At 37.8% G+C, this 13,428-nt stretch overlaps 1 protein-coding gene across 3 annotated transcripts in view; it reads left to right on the top strand.

Moving 5' to 3' along the window:
• The window catches only part of LOC138644392 (probable hydrolase PNKD), a 100,769-nt gene that overhangs the window by 73,210 nt on the left and 14,131 nt on the right, over nt 1-13,428 (top strand). For all 3 annotated transcript variants that reach the window (XM_069732712.1, XM_069732710.1, XM_069732711.1), the window contains exons 4-5: nt 9,206-9,264; nt 11,324-11,416. In XM_069732712.1, the coding sequence (XP_069588813.1) occupies nt 9,206-9,264; nt 11,324-11,416 (152 nt within the window). The remainder of the gene's footprint in view (nt 1-9,205; nt 9,265-11,323; nt 11,417-13,428) is intronic.

A 13,428-nucleotide genomic window follows, 5' to 3' on the forward strand; every position in this document is an offset into this window, starting at 1 on the left:
TAGTTATATTCTTGTACATAGGGGGCAGTATTATAGTAGTTATATTCTTGTACATAGGGGCAGTATTATAGTAGTTATACTCTTGTACATAGGAGCATTATTATAGTAGTTATATTCTTGTACATAGGGACAGTATTATAGTAGTTATATTCTTGTACATAGGGGCAGTATTATAGTAGTTATATTCTTGTACATAGGGGCAGTATTATAGTAGTTATACTCTTGTACATAGGAGCAGTATTATAGTAGTTATACTCTTGTACATAGGAGCATTATTATAGTAGTTAGCACCACCCTACATCTCCTCCCTGGTATCAGTCTACCACCCTACCCGTGCCCTCCGCTCCGCTAATGACCTCAGGTTAGCATCTTCAATAATCAGAACCTCCCACTCCCGTCTCCAAGACTTTACACGTGCTGCGCCGATTCTTTGGAATGCACTACCTAGGTTAACACGATTAATCACCAATCCCCACAGTTTTAAGCGTGCCCTAAAAACTGTTCAGACTGGCCTACCGCCTCAATGCATTAACCTAACGATCCCTGTGTGGCCTATTTATAATAAAAAAAAAAAAAAAAAGGTTCCTCGCATCATGTTCTCATACACTTTATGCAGTATTAGCCCTCTGTGTCTGTACTGCTACATACTGGTTCATGCAGCTTTACATGAACACCTGAGCCTTACACTATAGCTGGTCCGAATAACTAAAGCAATTGTTACCATCCACCTCTCGTGTCTCCCCTTTTCCTCATAGTTTGTAGCTTGCGAGCAGCAGGGCCCTCACTCCTCCTGGTATCTGTTTTGAACTGTATTTCTGTTATGCTGTAATGTCTATTGTCTGTACAAGTCCCCTCTATAATTTGTAAAGCGCTGCGGAATATGTTGGCGCTATATAAATAAAAATTATTATTATTATTATTATTATTATTATTATAGTTATATTCTTGTATATAGGGACAGTATTATAGTAGTTATATTCTTGTACGTAGGGACAGTATTATAGTAGTTATATTCTTGTACATAGGGACAGTATTATAGTAGTTATATTCTTGTACATAGGGGCAGTATTATAGTAGTTATATTCTTGTACATAGGGACAGTATTATAGTAGTTATATTCTTGTACATAGGAGTAGTATTATAGTAGTTATATTCTTGTACATAGGGGCAGTATTATAGTAGTTATACTCTTGTACATAGGAGCATTATTATAGTAGTTATATTCTTGTATATAGGGACAGTATTATAGTAGTTATATTCTTGTACGTAGGGACAGTATTATAGTAGTTATATTCTTGTACATAGGAGCAGTATTATAGTAGTTATATTCTTGTATATAGGGGGCAGTATTATAGTAGTTATATTCTGGTACATAGAAGCAGTATTTTAGTAGTTATATTCTTGTATATAGGGGGCAGTATTATAGTAGTTATATTCTTGTACATAGGGGCAGTATTATAGTAGTTATATTCTTGTACATAGGGACAGTATTATAGTAGTTATATTCTTGTATATAGGGGGCAGTATTATAGTAGTTATATTCTGGTACATAGAAGCAGTATTTTAGTAGTTATATTCTTGTATATAGGGGGCAGTATTATAGTCCTATGTATTGGTGTAATTGATGTATATACTGTATACTATATAATAGAAAAAAAACATTAGATTAAAGCCCTGTAGCGTAAATGGCTTTTACCGCTTCCATTTTTCCTTCTGCCTCATTAATGCTCTTCAGTAGATGTTGAGGTTGGTGCATTTTGAGTTTATTTCTGACTTTATAACAGGAGCTTGAGAACCTTTTCTGGAAGGAAATTGGCAAGAATCGATGTAAAATGCAGGAACACGGATTACACTGGATGATACTTGAGGCCATTAATGGTCTTTTTTTAGCTGTTCTGTAATGATTTCCCAGAATTCTTTATAAGTATACTGCTCAGAATAAGGATTAAGCAATTCTTACCCGCTTTTCTTCAAAATCAAATGACTCATTGTCATCTCTAATAAGAAGAAAAATGTGAGATTGCGATTTAAACATATAATTATTTATTTTTTATACAGTGCGTATTATATACTGCTTCCTCAGGTTCCCCAAGGTCTGGAATCGGTCCTTCTCCACAATCTTCCTCAGGGTCCGGTCTCCTCTTCTCGTTGTACAGCGTTTTCTGCCACATTGTTTCCTTCCAACAGACTTAACATTGAGGTGCCTTGATACAGCACTCTGGGAACAGCCTATTTGTTGAGAAATTTCTTTCTGGGTCTTACCCTCTTGCTTGAGGGTGTCAATGATGGCCTTCTTGACATCTGTCAGGTCGCTAGTCTTACCCATGATGGGGGTTTTGAGTAATGAACCAGGCAGGGAGTTTATAAAAGCCTCAGGTATCTTTTGCATGTGTTTAGAGTTAATTAGTTGATTCAGAAGATTAGGGTAATAGGTCGTTTAGAGAACCTTTTCTTGATATGCTAATTTATTGAGACAGGTTTTTTGGGTTATCAGGAGTTGTATGCCAAAATCATCAGTATTAAAACAATAAAAGACCTGACAAATTTCAGTTGGTGGATAATGAATCTATAATATATGAAAGTTTAATTGTAATCATTACATTATGGTAAATAATGAAATTTAACACTATATGCTAATTTTTTGAGAAGGACCTGTAGGGGCAGTATTATAGTAGTTATATTCTTGTACATAGGAGCAGTATTATAGTGGTTATATTCTTGTACATAGGGGCAGTATTATAGTAGTTATATTCTTGTACATAGGAGCAGTATTATAGTAGTTATATTCTTGTACATAGGAGCATTATTATAGTAGTTATATTCTTGTATATAGGGACAGTATTATAGTAGTTATATTCTTGTACATAGGAGCAGTATTATAGTAGTTATATTCTTGTATATAGGGACAGTATTATAGTAGTTATATTCTTGTATATAGGGACAGTATTATAGTAGTTATATTCTTGTATATAGGGACAGTATTATAGTAGTTATATTCTTGTACATAGGGACAGTATTATAGTAGTTATATTCTTGTACATAGGGGGCAGTATTATAGTAGTTATATTCTTGTACATAGGGGCAGTATTATAGTAGTTATATTCTTGTACATAGGAGCAGTATTATAGTAGTTATATTCTTGTACATAGGAGCAGTATTATAGTAGTTATATTCTTGTACATAGGAGCATTATTATAGTAGTTATATTCTTGTATATAGGGACAGTATTATAGTAGTTATATTCTTGTACATAGGAGCAGTATTATAGTAGTTATATTCTTGTATATAGGGACAGTATTATAGTAGTTATATTCTTGTATATAGGGACAGTATTATAGTAGTTATATTCTTGTATATAGGGACAGTATTATAGTAGTTATATTCTTGTACATAGGGACAGTATTATAGTAGTTATATTCTTGTACATAGGGGGCAGTATTATAGTAGTTATATTCTTGTACATAGGGGCAGTATTATAGTAGTTATACTCTTGTACATAGGAGCATTATTATAGTAGTTATATTCTTGTACATAGGGACAGTATTATAGTAGTTATATTCTTGTACATAGGGGCAGTATTATAGTAGTTATATTCTTGTACATAGGGGCAGTATTATAGTAGTTATACTCTTGTACATAGGAGCAGTATTATAGTAGTTATACTCTTGTACATAGGAGCATTATTATAGTAGTTAGCACCACCCTACATCTCCTCCCTGGTATCAGTCTACCACCCTACCCGTGCCCTCCGCTCCGCTAATGACCTCAGGTTAGCATCTTCAATAATCAGAACCTCCCACTCCCGTCTCCAAGACTTTACACGTGCTGCGCCGATTCTTTGGAATGCACTACCTAGGTTAACACGATTAATCCCCAATCCCCACAGTTTTAAGCGTGCCCTAAAAACTGTTCAGACTGGCCTACCGCCTCAATGCATTAACCTAACGATCCCTGTGTGGCCTATTTATAATAAAAAAAAAAAAAAAAAGGTTCCTCGCATCATGTTCTCATACACTTTATGCAGTATTAGCCCTCTGTGTCTGTACTGCTACATACTGGTTCATGCAGCTTTACATGAACACCTGAGCCTTACACTATAGCTGGTCCGAATAACTAAAGCAATTGTTACCATCCACCTCTCGTGTCTCCCCTTTTCCTCATAGTTTGTAGCTTGCGAGCAGCAGGGCCCTCACTCCTCCTGGTATCTGTTTTGAACTGTATTTCTGTTATGCTGTAATGTCTATTGTCTGTACAAGTCCCCTCTATAATTTGTAAAGCGCTGCGGAATATGTTGGCGCTATATAAATAAAAATTATTATTATTATTATTATTATTATAGTTATATTCTTGTATATAGGGACAGTATTATAGTAGTTATATTCTTGTACGTAGGGACAGTATTATAGTAGTTATATTCTTGTACATAGGGACAGTATTATAGTAGTTATATTCTTGTACATAGGGGCAGTATTATAGTAGTTATATTCTTGTACATAGGGACAGTATTATAGTAGTTATATTCTTGTACATAGGAGTAGTATTATAGTAGTTATATTCTTGTACATAGGGGCAGTATTATAGTAGTTATACTCTTGTACATAGGAGCATTATTATAGTAGTTATATTCTTGTATATAGGGACAGTATTATAGTAGTTATATTCTTGTACGTAGGGACAGTATTATAGTAGTTATATTCTTGTACATAGGAGCAGTATTATAGTAGTTATATTCTTGTATATAGGGGGCAGTATTATAGTAGTTATATTCTGGTACATAGAAGCAGTATTTTAGTAGTTATATTCTTGTATATAGGGGGCAGTATTATAGTAGTTATATTCTGGTACATAGAAGCAGTATTTTAGTAGTTATATTCTTGTATATAGGGGGCAGTATTATAGTAGTTATATTCTTGTACATAGGGGCAGTATTATAGTAGTTATATTCTTGTACATAGGGACAGTATTATAGTAGTTATATTCTTGTATATAGGGGGCAGTATTATAGTAGTTATATTCTGGTACATAGAAGCAGTATTTTAGTAGTTATATTCTTGTATATAGGGGGCAGTATTATAGTCCTATGTATTGGTGTAATTGATGTATATACTGTATACTATATAATAGAAAAAAAACATTAGATTAAAGCCCTGTAGCGTAAATGGCTTTTACCGCTTCCATTTTTCCTTCTGCCTCATTAATGCTCTTCAGTAGATGTTGAGGTTGGTGCATTTTGAGTTTATTTCTGACTTTATAACAGGAGCTTGAGAACCTTTTCTGGAAGGAAATTGGCAAGAATCGATGTAAAATGCAGGAACACGGATTACACTGGATGATACTTGAGGCCATTAATGGTCTTTTTTTAGCTGTTCTGTAATGATTTCCCAGAATTCTTTATAAGTATACTGCTCAGAATAAGGATTAAGCAATTCTTACCCGCTTTTCTTCAAAATCAAATGACTCATTGTCATCTCTAATAAGAAGAAAAATGTGAGATTGCGATTTAAACATATAATTATTTATTTTTTATACAGTGCGTATTATATACTGGTATTCTTTTTTTCCTATTCAACAGAATGACTTTTTTTTTAAAAATCTTGTACCAGTCTGCCGATAATTTGCTTATAATGTTCAGCTTTTGCTTCAGTTTAGATGGTCCTGACATATAATAGTTGATGTTTTTTATGCAGGGAGAGAAGTGTTTGCCAGATGCAGATTATCTTTAGGATCTCAGATTGACAGAGGTTGCAGTTTGTCCAATCTGGAGACCCTAATGAAACCGCAGAATGGTGGAAGGAGTCGTCTCAAAATGTGCAGAGAGCTTTAATTTAGGACTTGGCTAACTGTACATTTGCAGGAAATGGCATCTAGGGTACAAGTCGACTTCCATCATTTACAATTTAAGCACGGACTGCGATGCACGGAGAGTCCGCGGATCTCGTGATCTGAACCCAGCAGTCTCATATACACCTATAGGGTCTCATACACACTTATAGGGCTGTTGAGTTTGGGTCAGCGATCCATGGCACACAGAATATGACAATGAACCGATTCTTTTCTACAGTCCTTTATATAAGATACGAAACCGATCTCTCCTTGAGATAATTCTTCATTTGCCAGGTAACATAGTTGGCTCTGCTACATAGTTAATAATAGCAATAATAGGTTATGTTTGGGAAATCTTTTAACTCTTTATAAAAGCGTTTTGTGACATTAGTTACTATTGTCTTGAGGAATCATTTTGGAGCCATCCGCTGCAGTTCGGAGACCCATAAAGACGCAGTAATCATCATGTGCCACGTATTATTGCAGCTCCTGATAATACGAGGCGATGAAATGTATCATCCTGGGTACAATTATCTGGGTATTGTCTCCGGCCGGGAAGAAGGAAGTTATGATTTTTTATTTTTTTATCTTATTGGAACTAACCTATTCCTGTGCTGTGATCTCGGAGCAGCTGAGTGACAGCCGGCTCTGCTGTTATTCTTGGACGGGGAGACGCGGCCTCCTCTCCCAGAATAATAATCAGTATAATCACAAAGCCGCAGGAAGAGGCCCGCCACCGAGCCGCACATGAAAGCCTGCCGAGATGAATGGCGCACCAGACAGGACGCAGCGATGAAAGGAACACCAGGGCCATAGATGGGCTCCTGCACAAAGGATGTCTGCGGAAATTATTAAAGGACTGTTTGATTTGTCAATCAAATTGAGCAAGTATGATATATATTCAAGGGCACCTGAAAAATGATGCCCAAATATGAAATGTCCTTAAGTCGTCCTCTTCTGTTATAAAACCTATTCACCCGATTCTTCGTACATTGGTTTCTTCTGTCTTTAGGTGATGGTGAGCCCCTGGGGTGGCACCCAATCGTCGTAAATGGCAAATCTTCTAAGAAACAGTGTTATTACCCCTCCTCTTTATAGCTGCAACATCAGCCAAGACCTGTAATAAGGACTTACAGCATAACTGTAACTGTTGGAACTTTTCAACCTTTTCCCACATATCATGCTTCAAACATAAAGATACCAAATGTAAATTTTTGGTGAAGAATCAACAACAAGTGGAACATAATTGTGAAGTTGAACGAAATTTATTGGTTATTTTACATTGTTGCGGAAATTCAAAAACTCAAAACTGGTGCGTGCAATATTATTCGTCCCCTTTACCTTAATACTTTGTTGCGCCCCTTTTGCTGCGATTACAAGTCTCTTGGGATCTGTCTCTATCAGTTTTGTACATCGAGAGACTGAAATTCTCGCCCATTCTTCCTTGGCAAACAGCTCGAGCTCAGTGAGGTTGGATGGAGGTCATTTGTGAACAGCAGTTTTCAGCTCTTTCCACAGATTCTCCATTGGATTGAGGTCTGGACTGTGACTCGGCCATTCTAACACCTGGATACGTTTATTTGTGAACCATTCCATTGTAGATTTTGCTTTATGTTTGGGATCATTGTCTTGTTGGAAGACAAATCTCCGTCCCAGTCTCAGGTCTTTTGCAGACTCCAACAGGTTTTCTTCAAGAATGGTCCTGTATTTGGCTCCATCCATCTTCCCATCAATTTTATCCATCTTCCCTGTCCCTGCTGAAGAAAAGCAGGCGCAAACCATGATGCTGCCACCACCATGTTTGACAGTGGGGATGGTGTGTTCAGGGTGATGAGCTGTGTTGCCTTTAAGCCAAGCATATCATTTGGCATTGTTGCCAAAAAGTTAGATTTTAGTTTCATCTGACCAGAGCACTTTCTTCCACATGTTTGGTGTCTCCCAGGTGGCTTGTTGCAAACTTTAAACAACACTTTCTATGGATATTTTTGAGAAATGGCTTTCTTCTTGCCACCCTTCCATAAAGGCCAGATTTGTGCAGTGTACGACTGATTGTTGTCCTATGGACAGACTGTCCCACCTCAGCTGTAGATCTCTGCAGTTCATCCAGAGTGATCATGGGCCTCTTGGCTGCATCTCTGATCAGTCTTCTCCTTGTTTGAGATGAAAGTTTAGAGGGACGGCCGGGTCTTGGTAGATTTGCAGTGGTATGATACTCCTTCCATTTCAATATGATCGCTTGCACAGTGCTCCCTGGGATGTTTAAAGTTTTGGAAATCATTTTGTATCCAAATCCGGCTTTAAACTTCTCCACAACAGTATCACGGACCTGCCTGTTGTGTTCCTTGGTCTTCATGATGCCCTCTGTGCTTCACACAGAACCCTGAGACTATCACAGAGCAGGTGAATTTATACGGAGACTTGATTACACACAGGTGGATTATATTTATCATCATTAGGCATTTAGGACAACATTGGATCATTCAGAAATCCACAATGAACTTCTGGAGGGAGTTTGCTGCACTGAAAGGAAAGGGGACGAATAATATTGCACGCCCCACTTTTCAGTTTTTGAATTTCCACAGAAATGTAAAATAACCAATAAATTTTGTTCAACTTCACAATTGTGTTCCACTTGTTGTTGTTTCTTCACCAAAAATTTACATTTGGTATCTTTATGTTTGAAGCATAATATGTGGGAAACGGTTGAAAAGGTCCAGGGGGCCGAATACTTTCGCAAGGCACTGTATGTGCTCTGTAATACAGGGAAGACAAATTACTGCAGTAATAAGCAGAGTAGCCACGAAGAAGTACTGGGCAGAGTAGCCGTGAATCCATACTGGACCGAGTAGCTGTGAATCCATACTGGCCAGAGTAGCCATGAATTCAGCAACAGTGCGAGGTAAAGCACTCATTACAAAGCAGCCGCATGATCTGTCGGTCTTCCTGCCTCGCTCTCGTTCTGCTCCTCTATCCTTACTTCTCCCTAAAGTCCAGCAGGCAGGTGTATCTGATCACTCAGTGAACTTGCAGTGTTTTTCTTTAACCGGATACATTTTAGCAAATTTTCACAATGACTGATGAATTGAGAATTCAGGAGAGAAGCCGCAAATAAGTGGAGAAAGAAGCAGATTTCTATGAGATTTAATTTAGTTTTTTTCCTTGTACAAGTGATTTATGCAAGTTTTGTTGACTCATTTCATAGTGATTAGTTACATTTTTAGTTTTTGGGAGGGGGGATAGGTTTCAGTAGTTTTGTATTTTTTTCCAGCATGAACATGACATGGCAGCTTTAGTGCTAAACACAGGGTACTAATGCAATACAGTAATATAGTCATTGGTAATGTAGAAATCGTAATCATTTTGTTTTTTGTTTTTTTTACAGAACTATTTGGACCGAGAGGGCGCGATTCTGGAAGCCATCTTGTGTACTCATAAACACTGGTACGAATCATGTAAACCTGCAAAGTCGTTATAAAATTCTGATGGTTTTAAAGTGTTCTGGAGCGACTTCAGATACAATGTAAATTTAAACTAAGAAAATCTAGGGGTTTTTTTTGTTTGTTTTTTAAAATCTTCTGGGGCAGTCACTTATTGTGCATCCTCCTCCATTGCCTTGAAGTTCCCGAACCCAATGCAAAGTAGGTCCTACGTCAGGGGTGGGGTGTGCTGAGCAGGCTTAAGAGTTGAGCCCGCTCCATGCGCGGTGAGTATCTGCTGCGTTACCCAGCCAACACCTGCCTCCACCAGCAGCGAGCGGAGCTTGATCTGATCTCCGCTGTTTAATCATGTAGAGTTTGAAAGGCGTGTTCAAATGGTATTGATTCTTGTGCTCTCCCAGATCCAATCATTGGGTGGCAATTGTTAACCATGTCAGCCGTGGGAATACTGAAGTCCCCCATCGTCATCATCTTTGTACTCCCATGAAGACCAGCCACGTCATTTGTACTAATATAATGCAGTTTTGAGGTAGTGCAGCATATGGTTCAATTGATCAAATGATCGTAGGTTCAAGTCCATTACGGGACTACAAAAATAAATGAAAATTAATTAAAAAAATTTTAAAAAAAAGTTATGAAACTTGGAATTGAATTACCATCTTTTTCACTATCCATAAATAATTTAAGAAAGAAAAAAATAAGCATGTCAGAGATGGTATCCATCAAAATATAAAATAAGTGTACAGTAAACACTGTAAAAAGAAGAAAATGGTGATGTTTTAATTGGTTTTTTTTGGCATCTCAAATCAATAAAAGTAATCAGATTGACACATTTACCCTACAATGATGCCAATAAAACTACAGCTCTGCATGCAAAAAAAAACAAACATTCACACAGCTGCATTAATGCAACAATGAACAAAGCGTGGGTCTCAAAAATGATGATGCAAACCATTTTTTTTTTCACGAAGTTCTGAAATTTTTTCAAATACTAAAAAAAAATAAAGACACTATACATGTTTGGTATAGCCATAATTATGCTTAGATGAAGCATCATGTTTCCAGCTCATTCTTTACAATTTTTTTTTTTTTTCTCCGTTTGGAATTTTTCTTTTTTTTTTTTTTTTCAATACGTTATATTGTAAAGTTAATGGTGTCGTTCAAAGCTACGACTCGTCCGTCAAAAAAGGAGCCCTCATATGGGAGTGATTATGAAAAATAACAAAATATATGGCTCTTAGAAGAAGGGGAGGAAAAAATAAAAGAGAATATTTGCTTGGTAATAAAGGGGAAATGCATGATCTTGCATTGCTCTGGGCTGGCACTGTGCCCGCACTGTGCCCGCTCGCCTCCCTCCCGCACCCCACTACCGGTAATGGTATTCCTATCTGCACCATATACTGTAATACATTATCCCAATGAATACTTGAGCCGCGCGGTGAAGCATGGAAGGATCCGTGACCCCAGCGATTATTCTCTACCTCGTCCTTGTCTCCTACTGACCTCGAATCCAGAAGGAATTCTGTAGTGATGAGCCATGAATCATGTATCCGCCAGCAGAAAGCACACAGGATTTCTTCATTACAATAAGTCACACGTATTTGGCGGTCTATGATTCTTCCCGCTCGTTATGTTTGCTTGTGACTATCTCTGGAACCGGAAAGTCCTGTCGATCCACCTCATTTGCCTCCTCTGATACAATAAACGTAGGGGAAATCCAGTCATTATTTCCCGGCGCATGTAACGCTTTACACGGGAATTACGTAGGTTCCCAAAAACGAACCGTTTACACAACATGAGAGTAAAATTGGCCAGATTTAAAGGGCCAGGCGACATAAAGTCAGCACCTTCTAATCATACAGCAGCGTTAGGATACCATAGGGATCAATGGGGAGTAGGAAACTATTACAGATTCCTATTACTTGTATCTTTGAAAAAATGCAACCTGATAACACGGAACAATAGCTGATCCTCTGAATATCGAAATGCTTTAGGTGTGCCTTTAAGGAATATGTATACTTCTTTGTACTAAATTCTTTCCTCATTCTCACTTTTTCTTTTAGGGATCACAGTGGGGGCAATAAAGCCCTTAAGAAGCTATACAAGTCCTGCCGGGTGTACGGGAATTCCTGCGATGACATTCCAGAACTGACACAGTACGGATTGTTTTTTGGAGCTTTCTACGGATATAATGTCAGATCTTTATTTAAAAAAAAAAATGGATATTTAAAGGATACAGTGTGGAAAATAAATATTTTATACACTGCCAAATTTGCAAGTTTTGCCACCTACAAAGAATGAAGAGGTCTGTCATTTTCATCGTAGGTACACTTCAACCGTGAGGGACAGAATTTAAAAATAAAAAAACAGAAAATCACATTATTTAAAAATCATACAATTAAATTGCATTTTATTGCTTGAGATCAGTATTTGATCACCAACCAACCAGCAAGAATTCTGTCTCTCACAGACCTGTTAGTTTTTCTGTAAGGGTATGTTTCCACGTTCAGGAAACGCTGCGTTTTTGACGCTGGGTTGATGCCGCAGCGTCAAAAATGCAGCATCCAGATGTTACAGCATAGTGGAGGGGATTTAATGAAATCCCATCTCCACTATGCAGTAAAAAACGCATGCGGCAGACCCGCGAAAACGCACCTGCGGCGCGTCTTTTAAGAACGCAGCATGTCCTTACATTGCAGAAAAAACGCAAGGACAGCGCAGGTGACCTGCCAGTGACCTCAGGTGCAGATTTGGTCAGGATTTTACCTGCATAATATCCTGAAGCAATCCTGAACGTGGACACATACCCCAAGAAGCCTCCTACTCTGCACTCATTACCTGCATTAATTGCACCTGTTTGATCTCGTTATATGTATAAGGCCGGCCTCACACTCAGCGTATGAAAATACGGTCCGTATATTTCGGCCGTAATACGCTGAAAAGTCCCGAAAATAGTGGTCCGTAGCTCCTCCGTAGGCAGGGTGTGTCACCGTTTTTTGCGCATGGCATCCTCCGTATGTAATCCGTATGGCAGCCGTAATGCGTGTTTTTATCGCAGGCTTGCAAAACCGACATACGGCTATACAAGGGATCCATGTGTTAAAAAAAAACAAAAAAACATATATACTGTGTGTATGTGTATATATATATATATATATATATATATATATATATATATATATATATATATATATATATATATATATATATATATATGAGTCAGTGAGACATATATGTATATATATTATTACTTCATACAGCCGCGATATAGCAGAAAGCTGGTAATTCAATTGCCGGCTTTTGCTTTCTCCTTCCTAAACCCGACATGATATGAGACATGGTTTACATACAGTAAACCATCTCATATCACCATTTTTTTTTGCATATTCCATACTACTAATGTTATTAGTGTGTATATGCAAAATTTGGCCGTTCTAGCTAGTAAAATAAGGGGTTAAATGGCGGAAAAAATTGGCGTGGGCTCCCGCACAATTTTCTCCGCCAGAGTAGTAAAGCCAGTGACTGAGGGCAGATATTAATAGCTTGGAGAGGGTCCACGGTTATTGCCCCCCCCCCACCCCCCCTGGCTAAAAACATCTGCCCCCAGCCACCCCAGAAAAGGCACATCTGGAAGATGCGCCTATTCTGGCACTTGGCCACTCTCTTCCCATTCTCGTGTAGTGGTGGGATATTAATCCTTCATTACCCCATGTCACCTTGCTATTGTAAGGTGACATTAAGCCTAATTAATAATGGAGAGGCATCAATTATGACACTTATCCATTATTAATCCAATACTAGTAAAGGGTTAAAAAGAAAACACACACACATTATTAAAAAATAATTTATTGAAAAAATCACAAAGGCTGTTGTATTAATTTATTCTACTCTCAATCCACTCACTGAAGACCCTCGATCTGTAAATTAAAAAAAAATAATAAACCAACAATATACATACCTTCCGAGGATCTGTAAGGTCCAACGATGTAGATCCATCTGAAGGGGTTAAAATATTTTGCAGACACGAGCTCCGCTAATGCAGGCTGCTCATGTCTGCAATACCCCGGCGAATGAAGCTAAATATAGGTCAATGACCTATATTTAGCTTCATTTGCGGTGAGGCGCCCTCTGCTGGCTGTTCCTAGATCGTGGGAACTTACCTAGAAAA

The sequence above is a fragment of the Ranitomeya imitator genome, chromosome 7, assembly GCF_032444005.1.
Source record: "Ranitomeya imitator isolate aRanImi1 chromosome 7, aRanImi1.pri, whole genome shotgun sequence".
In the NCBI taxonomy this organism is placed as follows: domain Eukaryota; kingdom Metazoa; phylum Chordata; class Amphibia; order Anura; family Dendrobatidae; genus Ranitomeya; species Ranitomeya imitator.